We start from the raw sequence: 19,975 nt of genomic DNA on the forward strand, positions 1-19,975 counted from the left end.
GTGGTCATGTAAACCAATTGATTTCTAGTTGCCCTTAAGTTAAGATAATTGTGCTAAATGACTTAACCTTAGGTCAAGACTAATCTCTAACACTTAAGCATCATTATTGCTGCACCCAATGCTCGTATTCAACCAGGAGACCACTATATATTAATCATGTTAAACCAAAGGCACTGTTGTCTTATTTCAATTGAAGTCCTTTATGTAAACGTTGTTGTACCTAAATGCACGTAGGCAACATACTCACATGAATTATGATATAAACAATAGAATAGAATGGGGAGGGATGAAACCCTCTTTAATGGTCCCACATGCAGAGCACACAGTGACATGTGTTCTCTGCTTTTAACCCATCCTAGTACCATGAGTCTAGTACTAGGAGCAGTGTGCAGCTAGTGTACAGCGCCCGGGGAGCAATGCGAGTGAGGGGGGAAGGGGGTTGTCCGGTGCCTCAAGGGCACCACGGCAGGGCAGGAGGTGAACTGGGACCTCTCCAAGTAGCAGTCCACACTCCATACTTTTTTCTCATACTGATATTCTGCACAAACTGTGCTGTTGTATTTGCTGTAAAGTGTCTTTACTGTAGGGTATTTTTTAGGGCCGGGACTTTAACGCGTTAATTAAGATTAATTAATTACACAAAAATTAACGCGTTAAAAAAATTAACGCATTTTAATCGCACTTATTTTTGCACCGCGGAACGTTTCTCACTGGATGAGTTTCAGGCGTACCGATTATACTGGAGCACCAACTAACGTTCATGACTTCAGACAACAACAAACCACAGTGAACAACAGTGGGAAATGTTGTTTTAAAAAACGGACGGATGGAAGCGTCGATAAGAGCACGGTTGTGTGCAAATTATGCAAAAAGGAATTCGCATATCACCGCAGCACATCAAGCCTCAAGTATCACCTCAATGCAAAAACATATAGCAGCTAGCGTGGACGTTAGCCTCTTTTATCGCGTTCACACCAAAAAGAGCCGGTACTAAAATTAGTTCATGAGAACCTTTTTACCCCCACGAAAGTCCCTGCTAGAGAGCAGGGACTTTCGTACGGCTCTCTTGTGAGAAAAGAGCTATATTTCTGATTGGCTGGGCGGATTACAAACCACGCCCCGTAAAACTCCCAAAAAAGTTTTGTGAAGCCGCCATTTTATTATCCTCGCATTAGCATTATTAGCATTAGCCCAGCGCAGAAACGCAGAGAGACTAACTTATGGCAACACAAAATAAAACATGGGAGCGGTGGAGATGAGGAGGTGTCGGCGTTCTGGCAATTTACTCGGAAGGCTTCTCACTGTTCTCAGGTCAAATATGTATATGTGATTAAAAATGCGATTAATTTCGATTAATTAATTACAAAGCCTCTAATTAATTAGATTAATTTTTTTAATCGAGTCCCGGCCCTAGTATTTTTATTATATGTACAGCACTTTGGCTCGATCAAAAATCGTTTAAAAATGTGCTTTATAAATAAAACTTGAATAGATTTGATATTTAGGTCTGGTCAGGGACTTGAACCGGCGACCCTACGGCTCACAGTCTAAGCCCCTACTGACTGACACACTGCCGTACAACAATAGTACTAGTAGAAACATGTCGTTTTCTTAAGCCTAACCAAGTGGTTTCGATTCAATTTACAAAGTTGACCAACATTTTTTATCTACCATCATTTATTTGGTGCAGTAATAATGAAAACGCCCGATAATGGCGAGTTAAAGGGTTTTGAAATGGGTGCTGTGATGCAAGGTATCATAGTGCAGCACAACGTTATGGCTGCACATGTTGGGAAGAATCATCACCTTGAATTATTAGACTTGATTATTAATATTGTGTGAAGTTACTTTCTACGTAATTAACAGTCTTCTTGCCGCTGGTTCATAAGAAGTACAAACGCATTTCACTCCTTCAACAAATGTTTAAATGGTGCAGATTTACATACATTTTAAACCTTGACAATTTAGGATCAAACTGAATCAATATTAAAGAGATTGAAGTCAGTTTAAATATTCAGAAATAAACCTTCATATTGAATATGTATTACAGTATGTTTGTTTTGGATCCACTGATAAATCCTCAGGCTGATGAGACACATTTTACATGAAAGGTCGACTGTCTACTTGTGCAAATAAGATTTCTGAAGCCTAGGCATTTGAAGGAAAACAAATGCATATCTGAACATGCTGGAGTGGGTTGAGAGCCATATGGGAATACACAGAATCAATAGTTCAGTGCAAAACACAGAGCCTGCTCAGGACATATCTAAAATAAATAGATAAATACAAAATGCCACACAGTACACCCAACATATTCGGTCTCTGTTTGGAAGGCAGTGGTCGAAGCACATGCCAGCAGATGGTGGGTGTTAGTTGGCCGTGATTTTGGTGTTTGCTACTCACAGTTAAATGCTGATGTAGAGGAATAATAATCAATATGACACGCTTTCTTCAGCCCTGCATATTCAAGAGCTCCATTCATACCGTAATGTCCTGCTAAACACACCGAGTCATTTATATAGCACTGCAAAAATAGATGCAATAAAGTGCATGAGTCCTATTGTTAGCCCCCGCAGGTAGATTTCTGTCGGTGTGTGAGTCAGCAGTATGTGGTCTAAAGATAAGTTTAATTAAGCTAAAAGCTTCATTGGCTTCCCCCATGGCTCCTTTCCAATCCCTCCTCCAGACTCACCGGAAACTTCTGACTAATTGGACGCCCCACCCGCCATAATCTCTGAGCCCAAATAAGATTAATGAGCGCACACATTTCTGAGCGAGCACCTATTCAATACTCCTTTTGGCAGCGCTCGCCGTCTCTCAGGGAGATTTCTTGCTTGGTCATGTTTGTAAACAAAAGCTACTTTCAGGTTTTACAGTGGAAAAAAAACACAGACCGTATTGCAGCAAGTACATCAGATACAAGAATACATCGGGACAATGGTGGATTTTGCATACAATACATCAAAGTAACATATAGCACAAGGGAACAGATAACACAAATACATACAACAGCAAAGACAATTCAAAATTAAATAAAAATAAGAAACACGGCTATAACTAAGGGTTCACGAGGAGGCCATCACGAAGTACAATTGCATCAATCCTTGTTTACTCATACTGAAAAACATCAAGTGAAAGACAGGTTATCACCTCTTTGTGTTAGGTATGTACATGGGCATAGGAAGCATCCTCAATGTGGGACAATTTGACAGGGGGTGTGGGCGGGTGGTGGAACTCACCTCCTCTAGGGGGGTCCGGGGGCATGCTCCACATTAATTCACATTATGGAAAATGATGTGTTCCATAATGTGAATGTTTTTAATTCTAGCTACCCATTGATCGATGTTGGGAGGTTCCTGAGAGCTGCGGCTTTTTGAGTGACCTCGGTCCCTTCACCAGCACTTTGGCCGACTCTTCTCCACATCACTAACTTGTGTTTCTTCTCTTCTCAGGCTATGGGCACGCCGCTCCGGGGACCGATGCTGGGAAGGCCTTCTGCATGTTTTACGCCGTCCTAGGAATCCCTTTGACTCTTGTAATGTTCCAAAGTCTGGGCGAGAGGATGAACACTTTTGTCAAGTACCTCCTGAAACGCATCAAGAAGTGCTGCGGGATGAGCATCACAGACGTGTCCATGGAGAACATGGTGACCGTGGGGTTCTTCTCCTGCGTCGGCACGCTGTGCGTCGGAGCCGTCGCCTTCTCCCACTACGAGGACTGGAGCTTCTTCCAGTCTTATTATTACTGCTTCATCACATTAACAACTATTGGCTTTGGGGACTTTGTGGCCCTTCAAAAGAACCGGGCTCTCCAGAAGAAGCCCATGTACGTGGCCTTTAGCTTCATGTATATCCTGGTGGGCCTCACGGTCATCGGGGCGTTCCTCAACCTGGTGGTTCTTCGCTTCCTGACGATGAACAGCGAGGACGAGAGACGGGACGCGGAGGAAAGAGCCTCGCTGGCGGGAAACAGGAACAGCATGATCATCCACATCCAGGACGAGACGCTGCCGAGGGGCCGGCGGCGGAGGGAAGCGTACCGACAGGAAGTGACTGATCTGCAGTCGGTGTGCTCCTGTATGCACTACCACTCGCATGACTTCGGCAGCTCTGGGGGGGGGATGGGAGGCCTGGGCTGTGCCTTCTCCCATCAGAACTCGTTCAGCTCGCAGCTGAATCCCAATCAGTACTTTCACTCCGTTTCATACAAGATCGAGGAGATCTCGCCCAGCACCTTGAAGAACAGCTTCTACCCGTCGCCCGTCAGCTCGGTGTCTCCGGGCCTCCACAACTTCACAGACAATCACCAGCTGATGAGGAGAAGGAAATCTGTTTAAAGGCCTACACTGAGGACACTGAACCGTTGGCTTTAATTCAATGTCAACACATTCACATTAAGTTAAGATAAGGTAAGATGAGATGGAACTTTATTTATCCCCTTGGGGTAATTCAGGCGTTTATAGCAGCAACAGTTTCAGAATGAAAAACAGGATTCACACAGGGTCAAATAAAGAATACAAATTTAAATAATAATACAACAAAAATAAAGTAACTATTGAAACAAGATATCACAGTAAAAGGTTGAGTATTGGAATGAACATGTTAAATACATTACTGTATTAGGTTAGCTGAAAGCAATAATATGAAGTAATATTTGTTATTTAAACTTAATATTATAGCTTTTAATTAATGTTGTGTGAAATCTGTTGACATAATACATTTGATTAAAGCCAGTGTTTCAGTTTTCTCAGTGTAACACACACAGGACAAACTAGTTGTTTTATACACAAGGTCAAACATTTCCAATGCTGCTCCTTACCAAATCTTATTTCAGCACTTGTTTCCTTCTTTGGTTTGTGTGTAATATAAAAAGTATTGTTGGGAACAGATGAAGAACACTGTGCAGAACAGACACACTGCGGAGGAACAGCATGAAGCATGGATGTCTATTTTTTCAAGAGCCTGCTCCATTTACAGACACTACAAGATGACGTCCTTATTTAACATTTACACAACAGAATCGTTATATTAACTTTGGTTACATGCCAAATGATGCACACTTGGGGAAATGCTATTTTTCAAAAAGGGAGTATGCTTGTTTCACCTTAACTTGAAGAATTACTATTCCATTGCCTCACTGCAGACAGAGATTTTAAAATGACTCAAAGCATCAGGTATTGTTTTCTATAAGCAATCATATACTCCAATGGTTTCGCCACACATCAGGCCAAAATATCGTTGCCAATATAGCATGTGCATTAGATGTCATTTACCGAGTGTACCATGGTTTTGTGACATTCTTTAGTCTATTTATAGAACAGCCGTGTGTGTCTGATTGTCTTGGATTCAAAGGATCATGCTGCTGTTATTAATATTTCACCCTTATCTAGAGACAGATCTCGCCTCAAGAGGTTTAATTTCACCTTAGGCCTTTTGTATAATGAGACTGTAAGACCATGCAACACTCTTAAACTAATTTGCCTTTTTTTGGAGTCTGTATTGGTTCTCTATTTCTTTCCATTGACATTCATACTCGATATCAGTTCTACTAAGCATTGAGATTTGTTCAAATTCACGTTGAGCAGTCTATATAGATTTAAAAAAAAACTTATGGTCAAGATGTATGCATCGGAGTGGCATGAACCAAAAACAAAATGGATTCAGCTTTGATTTATTTGCAATAACCTGATAAAACTGATGCCAAGATAACCAATACATGAAGTAAAAAGTCTTAATTTGATGGGTAGAGTTTGGTTCGAACATTGGAGCTGCTCCAAACTCAAAATCATTTTTAAATGTGGCGTAAATACAGCAGCAGGACATACATTTCTACACACTGTGTATCCATTAAATTATTTCACCATTGGCCAATAATATGCTTAATAATGATGACAGGTGCCCAGTTCAAGCTCTGAAACACTGGATCCTACAATTCCCATGATGCAACTCCATGGCATCTTAACTCACTTTTTTTGCAAATCCTACACATCACATGTGCTTTTCGGCTTCCATTTCAAGTCACATGCCTAAGCTTTGATATATGTTTGAATGTTTAAAGAGCTACACACACTATACAACTGTAAGCTCAAATTGGAAAAGTAAAAACTTAATGTGAACGCTCTGAACATAGCAGGTGGTCAGGTCGCTCCACACCCACCTTGGTTTGGGTGCAAAAGTTCTTCCTTTTGAGAAGCATTAAGGGAGATGTATTTAAAACCGATGAGTCAGGTTGAGGAAAGTGAATTTACAGGTTCTTGGAAAATGATCAAGTGGCTCAAATTAATGAAGTGAAGTGTAAAAGGATCACAAGGTGGATTTTTCATTTAACCTTCAGCTACCAAAGTGCAATGAAACGACTCCGGCTGAATTTATAAGCAGTTTTAATCAAAACCACATGCATGATTATTCCCTAAAGTCCTGCAGAGTATGCAATGCATGGCTGTAGCAGCTGACCCTGGATCTGCTGATTAACCCGTCTCAGATCTAACGGAGATCTGGGTTCAGAACTGCTCACAGGGACAGAGAAGCATGCAGATCTAAACTGACAACTCTTGAGGTTTGGTTGCACTTTGGAGCCATTAGGGAAACACAGCCTTGATAAACACATCAACCAGCAGTGAGTTAATGTGAGCGGACATCTGAGCATCAAAGGAAAGCTTAATAACTTCAGTATGATCCTTTTATTTTCTGTAAATTATCAGAACGGGAAAGGGACAATTTGTTTGTGAAAGATCTGTGCATGAACTTTGTATGATGAATGCGGGAAATAACTTCATAATCACTTTTAAAAGTATTTTAGCGGCAATTAGTCTTATGAATGATTTACAATACAAGCTGTTTATTTTGCCAGCAGTTCTTAAAGGGATACACCTTAATTAATTGGTCATTCAAACTGTCTTACACTAATATTTGTTCTCAGGTTTGAATGAATCACCTTCATTTGGGTTTGCTCTTGTAACACAATGACTGAAGAGCAAGCGCATCGGCCGAATAATAACGCTGTACATATCGAGTCCTGGTTTTTCTGAGAAATGAGATGCATCATCTCACTGAGGCCCGTCTGATGCAGATTCACCAGGAGTCCGTTTGCATTATGGGCTTCATTTCTGACAGGGTTTGAAAATATTACGGCAATCCTGGATATTTATACTGTATTGATATCAGGCCTGTTTTAAAGCCCAATGCTCCTTTCTGTCAAATATAATGCCAGCTGTCAAAGAGAACATCGTCACTGAGCTCCTACGGATTCATTATTTCTAAAGGCCTTTTAAGATGTAATGTATATATCACTTGTTTGTAAAGACTGGAGCAGCTTTTTTTAAGTTATTCATGCAGGGTTGGAAGCTATTTAATTCCCTTTTTGCAATTTCTACCCTTCAAAATCACTGGAAAACCAAATTTCTGCACCATGACTTTCAGTATCAGTATTCTTTGCAGCCTTGTGTTTAGCTTCTGTTCATTTCCTGGGTAGCTGAGCATGCCTCGCAAGGTGAATGCCACTCTGTTTGGGAAAATGGTAAAATGCCATGGATCCCATTCAGTCGTGACGGACATAACCAGGCATGGAGTCCGCGAGATAAGCCCTGAAAGCATTGTTTCATTCTTGGAACTATACGGTCTTATCTAAGTATCCTGTACAATATGTTTATAGCAACCTTTGGAATAAAAAGGCCTTTTCATGGCTGAGATGCATATGTATTTTTACACATTAGCATACGTGCCTTGAAGAAACAGCAGTCAGTGTTTCTGTTGGAGTACAGGGCACATTAAGTATGGTTGGTCTGTCTGTGCTTTAGCGAGCCGATTTTGAGAAGTCTGGAGCGCAGACACGGTTAATTTATAGACAGATCTCATGACAATAGATTAACCCTAACCCCTAACCCCAACCCATGACTCAATAACCTAACTCAAGTCCACTATACATCTTAAACCGCCATCGTCTATAACCACAAACACAACCAGCGCCAAAACAGACTGAATTACTACCTTAATTTTAAAATACATAACAATCCTATAACAGTTTAAGAAATACTTCTAATCATAGCAACTTGGGTCTTCCTTCCAACTTCTGGTCATAGTTCAATCAGTTTAAATAATAGTGTAGTCACCAAGGTAATTGCTGAGATTGAGGAATGCCACACAATTGCTTAAAATGCATTCATATGGAACAATACACATAAGCAGGTGGATGATTAGACTGGTTTAATTAAAGGTAATGCTTTTGATATACTCCCAAAAAATCACAGTAAAAGTCCAAAAACGGACAGTTATTTGATCTTGCTACAAGTTTGGACTTTTAGGCAAAGCTTGATGATTGTCCAGAACTAATAAAATACATGAATCAATTATGTAGGTGAACACGTGCACTGTAGTTTATCATGAGGTTATTTTTCACATAGAATCTGGAAGCTCTGAATGGCTCAAGAGAGAAAAATAAATCTGGTAATCAATTTTCTGAAATAAATAGTTTTCTCTCCCCACCTGTTTCAGATTTCAAAATGAAATTAGAATGAGTTTCCTGGCATAGCTTGGTTTCCCCCACCTGTTCTAAACATTTTTGATCAGACTTAAAAAATGGATCACCGGTAGTGTTTTTCCCCCTTGTTGTAGTCGCTTCTGTACAATGTGTATTGATCCATCTGTCTTCAAAAATCCTCAACAAATACACTTGTAATCTCCTGTTTGAGTAGTTTGTGGTGATGACACTACAGGATGCAACTGTTTTAGGAAGTTTCTTCAACTCTCTACCTCAGGGGTGTCAAACTCAATTTCAACTCGGGCCACATTAGCATCATGGCAAGTTTTATATAAGACTATATAAGAATAAATATATAAATGTGTAATATATATAAAATATGATATAACATTATTGCCTCTGCATTGGTTTATTATCGGATAGGGTAATAACTTCATAATTAACTACGTCTGAAAGCAGAAGTCTAGGGCAAACAATTGCATGTCACAAAATGATTTAAAAAGAAAAGCCGAATTCTGGAGGAAAAAAAAAAGTGAAATTTCGGGGAAAAAAGTCTAATTTGAGATGCATTGTGGGACATGTAGTTTATGGGCAATGTGATTCTGTAAAGCGACATGTAACCGTAATAAACATATTATAATTTTTGCAAGCTCCTGTGGGGCCACATGAAGTGAAGTCGCGGGCCGGATTTGGCCCCCGGGCCTTGAGTTTGACACCCCTGCGTCTACCTGTTTTTAAATCTGCATTATTATTATTTTTGGCCACTTGGGGGCGGCAGAACAAGCTGAACCCATGCATTGACATATAATAAAGTTTATATTTATATTCCATTAAGACTCATGTATCTGGAGACCAGATGAATGTAAGCTCATTTTCCAACTTCCTTTCTGCTCTGTTTTGGTCTCCTGAAACGAAATACACCTGAATTCTTACTCGATATTTGATTTGTGGTGTTAATTAGCTAGTGGCTTACTCCGCAGTGGCTTTATTTGTATCTCCATAATTTGTTTTTAAGTAATCCGTTTGATCTACTCCCTACACAACTCTTTTTTCATGGTTTGACTGCTCATTTTCTTCCTAGACCTTGTTGTTGTGGTTGTGTTGTTGTTGTCGCCTTGTTCCATGGTCTCAGCTACTACTTTAGTGAATGCAATGTTATTAAAACCATTGAGAATGATGGCCTGGAGAGCAAAAAGAAAACCCAAGTTGGAATTATCCTCGAGTCTTTTCCAATACTGATAGGGTTAAACAAACATCTACCTATAACAACATCACTGATCCGTGTCGTCTACCTTCCATTTTACTTCACTTTTCCAAGCAACATTTTGGGGAATGTATCAGCCATAATAGATCATTTGGTTCCGAGAGGAAGCAGCAAACAAACTCATTTGCTTTTCATGAGCTGCAAGTCAGATTGTTTGTCATACCCCTCCCACACGCTCGCATATTACTCAGATGTGTGTGCCATCATGCCACATGTCATATTGATGGTCCTCGACTGAATGTTATTCTATAACACAGATGGCACAGAGATACAGCCACACGCCACATCCCTCGCCAACTATCTTAGTGTTTCCCTGCCACGTGGCATCAGAACGACCGCGAAGGTGAATTGCATCTGCATTTCGTACATGGCTGCTTCTTCTACTGCATGTGGCAGTATGTGCGGGCCATTTCTCTGTCAACAGTGCCATGTTTTCCGACAGGGACAAAGAGACACAAATTGCACTACTATCTGTGTTATACAATAAAATAGAAAGGCTATGTTCCATAACTTCTCTTTGTGAAATATCATTTGCAATAGGTTCTTCTGTAGGTCTGATGAACAAATAATACCATGTACCATATTCCTTACAGGAGATTTTTATATCCCATTTCGTTGGCATCCTCGTCCAACCAAACGACGTCTTCTGTCACACTTTTGAAACTGATGTCTGTACAGTACACTCCGGTGTGGGACTCGTCTCTTTTCACCACGTGGAGAAGAGATTGTTGAGAGTGACATGAACATTTTACATAACATTTGTATGTTCTCCTTTTTCTGTATTTTCTTTTCTTTTGGTGCGTGTGTGTGCATGATTTGGTGTGGATGACTCACTGGGTAACACAGCCCGAGTGAAGCCATATCACACTTGAATAAAAATGATGAGCCTCCTTCTGAAACTCCTTGTCTTCCTCCAATATGTCCGACTGCTCGACTCAAACACTTTATTAACATATGAGTTTCTGTTTTGCTAAAAGCTTATACCTGGAGTTAAAGCATTATACATTCATAAAACAAAAAATATCAATACATGTTGAACTTCATGTGGTGCCTTTTGGGTATATTTCACATACAAATCTAATACTTTAAGCCAAGTTTGAGAGAAGTGTATAAAGCAAATCCAGCAAAAGACCTCCAATAAAATCAGCTTTAAAAATACTATAAGACACTGTTAGCTAGAGTCAATAGTGTTACAGACTTCTGGGCAAGGATCAGATAAGAGTAGAGAAATCTGAAGTGAAGAAGGAGGTAAACACTAAGCTTCTGTTTTGCCTATGACACTTACATAAGCCTCAGTGTTAAGGAAAGCATTTGACATTTTAGGAAACACATTTAATTGCTTTCTTGCTGAGAGGGAGATGGGAAGATCAATCTTTTTCGTCTAACTCTTGGCAACAAAAATGTGTTTCAAAAAAATTACAAGCCATGGCTTTAAGGAACGATCCATCATATAGAAAAACCCTTTGGAAAATAATATTAATGTTACATACCGTAGTGTTACATTTTGTGAATTTGTGTCATTTCTCTTGAATCCATGGCAAGTTTTGGCATCAAATAATAGTCCAGAGTTTAAGATATTAAGACGGCTGACAAGTGCAAACTGTTACAACGGCCCAAAACACTTACATTTTCAAAAACACAAATTCTGAAACATCTTCACCAACTTAACGAAACATGCCTTCAGTTAAAAAAAAAGTACATCGAAACACAACGGAAACGGGGACACAAAGGGATGCAAACAGCTGGGACCGGAGCCATGTTGACATTTGGGAATTATGAAGTGGGTCAGCTGTTATTTATTCGCAGCATGTTTGAAACTGTACCGCTTTTCACCTAAAATAAGTGTTTTGGGCCGTTTGCACCTGTACCTACCACCATAAGAAACTGCTGAATATCAGTCCAACATTGGCAAGAAAGTCTTAAAAAAACCACCTCAGAGCAAACTCATGATAGAAAGGGCTACATATCACGAATCCTGTCAAAATGTGCCTCTCTTCTGTCCAGGTTTCTCTCTAAGTGGCCCGTGTGGTGCAGCTGGATGTTCAGTATGTGGGAGAATGAGCAAGCAACATCCCTTTTTATCTCTTCCCCCACCGCAGTAATTATACTGTCAGCCGTGAACGTCGGGCAGCGAGGAGGGCGACACAATAAGAACAGTGGCAGAGGGGCGTAAAGGCCATCAAACCTGTAATTTTGCATCTTAAATGATCATGTAAGCGTAGCCAAGATGTTCTGCAGCGGGACCATCTCCACAATACCAATGAAATGATGAAGCTTCGTTTCCTGGACCTGGAAACATTCGGGGCTTAGCCCACAGTTCATTAAGGTACATGGTACTGGGCGCTACAGTGGAATTTTCTACTGCAACACTCCCCACACCCACAGTACACCTGCGACTGTTACAATGGAGGCTCGATAATCAGCTCACGGCATATAGGTAGGTGTAAGCTGGGGTAAAGTGCTATTTTTTAGTGGGGGGCGGACCTAACCTCCTCTAGGGGGGTCCTCACCTCTTATAGGGGGGTCCTCACCTCCTCTAGAGGGGTCCAGGGGCATGCTCCCCGGGGAAGATTTTTTTTTTTTAAATATTGAAGTTAAAAGCATCAACCTGGTGCACTTTGAGAGCAAAATTAAGAGATATGGATACATCTTTCAACACCCATATGAAACAGAACTATAAACAGATTTTCTTTTTCTTTATGGATATTTTACAAATCACTCCCCTGTGACTGTGTAATGTAAGGTAGCTTCTAGCTTCATGTCGAACACTGACAGTAAGTCAACATTTTCCAGAGAGCTTTCTTTGAAATCACCAGGTAACGCTAAAAAACATATCATTTATATTGTATGACAAAGTGTTAATTGAATATCTCTGGCTAGCTATAGCTACTTGCTAACGGTTTAGCTTACCCCCGCTATTCAAAGTAACGTCAACAACGTAGCTGTAATTTATGCTTTGCTTACATGTTCGCATAACGGAGCGTCCACACTACAGCTTCAAAAAAAGCTTGGAGCTGGGCGTGTCTGAAGCTTGGGGATTTTATTCGAGCAACGCGACCAACAACCAATCACATGAATCTCACGCCCCCGACATACAAACCAAAAAAAAACCGGGGATTTTATGGGAGCAATATATATATATATATATATATATATATATAAACTCTCCAAACAGGCGAAAACCTACCAGTTTCACCCACTGTCTCTGCCACCTCCCTCCATGCCTGGTTCCTCCGGTTTGTATCCCGGTAGGTGAAGAGGGTCTGCTCATACAAAACCGGGTGATTTGCTACGGCGATAATTAGTTTCTCCTCCATCTTTTTTTGAAACATAGAAATGAACGGCGGGATATCTCTCCCAGCTTAGACGCGGTTTGATTGGCTACGGCTTGAGCTGTCAGATTTTCAGAAACGGGATTTGATTGGCTGGCGCTGGCTACTCCGGCGTCTCCGGCGTCAGAAGTTGAACATTGTTCAACTTCTGACGCCGGAGACGGACCGCTATGCTACCCACAATTCAGTTCGGCGAAAAGCGAGGCAACGTGACGTCACCCCATTCAAAGTGAATGGGCAGACGCGTTGGAAACCGTTTTTGAAGCTGTCGAAGCTGTAGTGTGGACGGGCCGTAACTTGAAAGTGTACTGACATTTACATACCTTGTATGGCTCGAGTGGTGGCTCTGGGGTTGTTGTGTGAGCCACCACTTGAGAATTGTCGTATTTTTTAAGAAAAAATGTTCTTATGTCCATCTTCAAAAACTCAGAGTCCGACTGACAGTTTAGTAGTGATGTGTCGGTCGTGAACGAGCCGGTTCTTTTGAACGGCTCTTTGGTACGAACGAGGGGAACCGAGTCGTACTTGGTGAGAGCCGTTCTTGTTATCGTTCAATTGTTGGCACTCACTGCCTGCCAAAATTCACTCGCCTTTTAAAAAGCTTGATTTTGTTCCCCAAACGTATTCTGTGAAGACCCGCCCCTACTCTGATTGGTAGGTTTCAGCACCGGGAGTGAGGTGGGGTGGGTCTTAACGGAATACGAGAGAGAGAGAGAGAAGTCATAACAAGTGGTACAGGACAGGTAGACAACGTGTTTTGCGGATGGAAAATGAGCCAAAGGCGAAAACGCAGCAGCATTTGGATGCACTTCAACCAAAACCCAGGCAGTGATAAAGCGCACCATTTGTAAAGGCAACATATCCTTTAAAGCAGGGTCAACAAATAATCTCCATCGCCACAAACACAGTAGGCTATCTAATATTAAGCGTTGCGTGAATTTCATTCAAGGCAAGGCAACTTTATCTACTTAACACATACAGAGGGTAAATTCAAAGTACATTCACTGACATGGATATGGCGCCACCTTGTGTCATGTTTACAATGCAGATTATTGACATTAGGTCTGGCAATACAGTCAATCATTATCCTGGTGATTATTTCGCAGATAAACCTAGTAAAACGGCTCTTTTCAACGGCTCTTTGAAAGGAACGGAGCCATAAGATCCGGCTCCCTTCAAAGAGCCATAATTCCCATCACTACAGTTTAAACATTGTCACAGGATAGGTACCTGTCAGCCAATAAGACACGTTTATTTCCATGCAACTCTCTGATGATTGGTCTGGTGTCTTGCCTCTGTTGCATTCACTGAACACGGGAAATTACATCCTACCGTCCTCTCTAGTGTCATGATGAGGTTCAGGTAAAGCACGGTTAATGTATTATATTATTGAGGGAGAATTGTCCGGGGCGAAAGAAAAAACATTCGGGGCTAAAGCCCTGGATGGCCAGGCGACGCGCCTGGCTGACATGCTGTTTTTCTGGGGAAGGGAGAAGCAGACAACGGAAAATGCGGGATTTTCAACGCTGATTGAGTCTGTCTGCCTGATGAAAAATGAATGTACTGTAGGAGGAACAACTGCCTGCTAATACCAGTCTCATCCATCGCAGGAAGACTCTGCGACAGTCTGCCTCTAAATATAATAAATGAGGCTGACGTAGGAGCAACGGAGCTTCATTTTAAAAATAAGCTGCTGTCTGGAAGTGATTAAGATCTGCAGGAAACACACCACATCATGGTCTGTATGAAGATATTTAAAGGGGACCTATGCTAAATGCACCTTTGTACGTCTTTCATACATGAATATGTGTCCCCGGTGTGTCAGGGAACTCACCAAGTGTCAGAAAACACAACCCTCTCTCTTTTCCTCCATACCCAAATCTCTGAAAACAGGGCTGCAACGGATCTGATACAGACTGATCCAGATATGAAATTGTTCTGACGTCAGAAACGGGGAGCTCCGCCTATATGGGCAACTCTCCACCTATCAGGAGGAGACAGCCACGGCCATTGCCGTTCAAAAGCGCTGGAGACGCTGTAGTACATATGCCAGGCCTGTAGGTGGCGCTGCAGTCTGCCACAAAAGCAGTGAAGAAGACTTCTCACAGATTCAGCCCTTGCAAAAACAGGGCTAAAAAAGAGCAAATAGAGCGAAATGAGGCATGGCTAAAATACATGATCTGTTTGGTATTTTGAAAAAAAAACTTCGCAGACATGTTTTATATAGGTATGGCCCTACAATATATTATTCAAATATAGCATGATAGGTCTTTAAGTTAAAGAGTTTACTCTTAATTAATGCATTCAGCACGAAAAAGGTTATAAAAAGTGATATATTTCACTTCCTGCTCCACCCGTAGCCTATGTCTGATTTCACAACAGGCACAAGCTGACCTTTATACGGAAGCCCTGAGGGGAAAACAAATCCAATTATCAATTTTCAGATGACATGAATTATTGCACGGAAATAAGTTTTGCCGGGATTATCATTTTTTTTTTTTTGGTCATTTCTCTCCTTTGGCTAAAATGTGCTCTCATCATAAAAATGAATATATATATATATATATATATATATATATATATATATATATATATTGTGGTCTAGTGCATGGAGAATTTGCTACTTACTGTACCTGGAAGAAAACACGAGTACTTAAAATCCTTTTTAGAACATCGGGTAGTGCTTCGCCACAGCGTGTTGTGGCCAAACTGAGTATTACAACAACAAACACAACAATTAAATCACCTGCCAAAACACGCATTTTTATCTGTGTAACTTTGAAAAACGATCCTGGACAAACTTAATGTTTTCATCTGGTAACTGTTTTGAAAATGAAAAAAATATCACCCAATTTTTTATCAACTGATTCTGTATTTTTAGCTTGTATGTTCTTTTGTGACCCGTCATTAAAGCCCCAGGTTTAGAAATATTGTATTCGGATAGCATATAATTCTATTTTATAAATATTTAGTTAGAAGGCTTTAATGTCTTCAGATGTTATCTGCATATAAACACTGTGAGAAGTAGCTTCACATAATGTATGCTATTTACTTTATACAAAAATGTGAACACGTTCATCATGAAAGATAAATTCAAAGGACTCAACACGGGGCTCTGAAGTGCTGAAATCCACCGGCTCCATGACAGTCGGATGCTTTCTGCACATAATGATGACTCAGTCACAGTGTTGGTGCAGAGGAGGTCTCTGGCGCCATCTAGCGGCGAGTGAAATGCAGAAATGTCAACTCAATTGTATTTCTTTACTATCTTCTGATCAGCAACTTGCAATTTATTTGATGTCAGTAAAAAGTTGCACTGCAGAGGATGAAGAAAAAAGGCTGCCTTTCCATGAGTGTGCACACTGGCCGTCACATAAACTGGAGATAATTAGAGATCACTGTGCTGCGCTGTGACCCTAATCTGCTTAATTACATTATAGCAGCTCAAGGCCGTTTCAAGTCACTACCTTCAGCTCAGGTGGCTCGGACCAAACAAACACCAAGACCGTTCTTCTGCTCTGAAACAGACATTGAACAACAAGTCAAGCAGGAGATGTTTGCCAAACCTGTGAGTATACAGCACCTCACCAACGAAAAGTCATTTAAATTGAGTCAGTCAGTAGTAATGGTTACAGCTGGTGTTAGTTTGAGTGACATAGTGAAGGTGACTTCTCTATCAACTGCTCTAAGCATATACAGCATATTCTGCAACATTGCAAACAAATATGCTTGGACATTGATGTAAAGAACATTTTACCTAAGTTGTAGATAGTAGTTATTACGTCTGCTGGTTAATTATAACTGTATAACATGTTATTTTTTATTTGAATATTGCAAAGTGGATAATTTAGCTTGCAGAACTCTCATTGTCTCAAACATGGTGTCACTTTCTAACAAGGATGACCTTATAATGTGGTTATGAGTTGTAACTAATGGATTTACAAATGCTTTTAAAACAATAATAGGCAAAAAGAGCAACTGGTTTTCCTCTGGCTTGTGTCCGTCCAGCATAACTTGTTTTCCCTTTTTAGAGAACATCAAAAGCATTCGTCAAATGTTTAAACCACGTGTGCTCCCTTGTTTCCTATTTTTTTTTTACAATTTTCAAGATGAATGATCTCTTTCTAAACCCCTCGTTCACTGGTTGTGATGTCTTTAGTTGTAAGCCGTTTCTTAGAAGAGCAATTATTTTTGCTCCCAGATTCTTTTAGGATCAGAATCAGACATATTTTATGGATCCCTGGGGTTAATGTTTGAGGTAGTTAGATTGTAACGATATTTATATTTAGTCATTCATTCATTAAAACAGCAGGTTTTTTTTACAAAGTAAGAAAAATAACCATCCAATTTGAATTAAGCTATTAAATCTGCCATTGTCATTATAAATAAGAATCCACTGCTGACAAATATTTACAATTATATATATATTTGTAATGAAATAGTAGTTAGTAAATGGCACATGGGCCAGATACTCTGCCGATATTTAATCCAACAATTATCTAAAGAAAAAAGGAAAACTAATAAAGCAGTAAGGGTATTTTTCTGAACCTGCACTAAGTGGTACCGAAATAAACATTCTTCCTATTAGTACTATACTTGTTTCATTGTTATACATCTATGCTTTTAACATTTCTAGGGTAGAAACAGAGCCCCCAAACAGTTCAATTATGTTGAAATGAGTAACTGATGTCTCTTTTGTTCAGGGGGCTTCCCAGCGAGAAGAAATGTTGACCCTCCAGGTTAAAAATACCATGTTGCAACTGAATGGTCAAAACGTCCGACTGGCGGCTAAAAATGGCCGCAGTTCAAAAACACCTGGCCTCCATCTGTCAGCAACACATGGGAGGGAGACAGGGGGTCAGTTTACGGCCGCCAAGGGCCCGACACACACGACACCTGACCCAGAGAGGGAGGCCGAGCATCAGCCAGTCAGACGACCTCTCAAACTCGCCCCTCTGGATCTGCCCGAGGAAGTGAGGGAGGCTCAGAGGCAGAAACTCAAGTCCACCCAACAGGAAGTCAAGCTTGCTTCCTCTAAGATGGATGTGGCGGTGAATGGGCCCCGCGTGAGTAAGGGGAAATCCTGCAGGAGACAGAGAGTGGTAAAAGAGTGTCTTCCTACTTCCACTGAAACACCCCAGCTCACCAACTCCATCCCCGCAGAGCAGCACGGAGACAAACATCTGGGGGACGTTGTGTGTCGAGGAACCCCCGCGAATCTCTGCAGCAAGCCGGTCCCCCCTTTGCTTTCCCACCGAGGAGACAAAGCTCGTTGTGATGCAGAGGTGCCATGCCAAAACCCGAACCAGCCAGAGGGGGTGGGGAGGCGGCTGAGGCTGAGGAGAGCACAATGCCTAGAAGAGGATCAGAGCAATTCAAACACGTCAACAGGGGGATTATCTGCAGATAAAGACAAGCTGGCCCAAGTTGTCCAAGGCAGAATGCAGCAAGGGGAAAGGGCTTCCAGAATCCAGATGCATGCGGCTGGGAAAGGAATCAAAGAGACTCCTGCTGCATCTAGGGAGCGTGTCAGGAAAAGCCATCAAGAGGATTGCAGTCTGCAACAATCTCCAAGATGCACTCTGGATCAGCCGGACGGAGGTGGAAGCAGTGAGCACGATCTCGCTGGGGTGAAGCTAAATGCCTCTAAATATAGATTAACAAAGACAAAACCCTGAAACAAAACCTATGTAGCCCCTTAGGAACTTCCCCAAATGTTACTTTGCAGCTCGAGACATTACTAAATGATGTCATGCCTATAGATTCATTGTGTCATGGTAAGAACTAACAGAAACAGGCTTATATTTGGCAGCTGATTTATTGTTTTACTTCATTTAACATATGAAGTAAATCATGTTATTTACTCGACAGGTAAAAAACAATACTGAGGCCCTTAAATGTCAAAACAAAATGTCATTATCAAGTCTGATTGCAATTGTTTTGTGTCTTTTGTTGTGCACAACCTTTTTACTTCCATGGTTTGAATAAATGAAATGGCCGATATATCATTTTGTCATGAAATCTTTGAAGGGAACAGCAGCGTAACAAATCACTGGCAGGAATCCAGGCACATCTCAAGTTCATTAATGGTCCGTCTGACTTTCCCTCCTGTTCCCAAAATAGAAAATACATTAATAAATACAAAACATTTAATGAAAGCGTCTGCCAGGCCGCTCTCAGTTATAGATTGTTTCATTTCCAAAAGCTATTCCCCAGATCAGAGAATTCACCGATTCAATTAGCAAGCACGGCACAAAGCAAGACTCTTGGCACATCACAGCGAGAGTTAAATCACTGCAGATGATCCGAGATAATGAAACAGCACAATCGCAGAAACCTTTCCAGAAAACTACAAAGAACACCAGCATTGATTACTGTGTGCTAGATTGAAACTCCCCCCCCCCCCTTGTAGCACAATGGTTCTCAATCCTACAATTGCCAAAGATATTAAATTGTATACACTTTCTGTCTCCTAAATGGTTGTGGACTATTGTATTTTATACTTTATTTTGCGGTCAATTCGATTTTCACACAGCTAATGTTTCGTGTTCACCAACACGATTTTCGCATTTTCTTCGTGTCACACAGAACGATTTTAAAAGCAATGTATTTCTATTGGTAGTATGTTTCGTGCCCGCACCATGTCTTTTTGTCCGGTTGGGTCTTGGAAGACCAGAAGCTGTGTGGTTCATAAAAACATGTTCTTACTCAATATCTTACCCTAAGCCTAACCCTATCCCTTTTATTTAAAATTGTATAATGTTTGAGTTTTTTTGCCATCTGCGAGGAAAATAAATGGCTCAGAGCCTCAGAATACTGAAATCTGTATTTTCTTTTATCTGTTTTTCCTTCTAATTTGTTATTATTTACGTTGCTTTTAAAATTGTTCTGTGTGACCAACCTG

The 19,975-nt window shown here is 40.8% G+C and overlaps 1 protein-coding gene across 1 annotated transcript; it reads left to right on the top strand.

Moving 5' to 3' along the window:
- Window positions 1–3,452: 3,452 nt before the first annotated feature.
- Window positions 3,453–10,638, top strand: kcnk9 (potassium channel, subfamily K, member 9; the record flags this gene model as incomplete). Its single annotated transcript, XM_034226452.1, has 1 exon — window positions 3,453–10,638. A coding segment is annotated over one exon (884 nt), but the record flags the coding sequence as incomplete, so codon positions are not given.
- Between the last annotated feature and the right edge of the window lie 9,337 nt (window positions 10,639–19,975).

Source organism: Gymnodraco acuticeps, unplaced genomic scaffold (genome assembly GCF_902827175.1).
Source record: "Gymnodraco acuticeps unplaced genomic scaffold, fGymAcu1.1, whole genome shotgun sequence".
Classification (NCBI taxonomy): Eukaryota; Metazoa; Chordata; class Actinopteri; order Perciformes; family Bathydraconidae; genus Gymnodraco; species Gymnodraco acuticeps.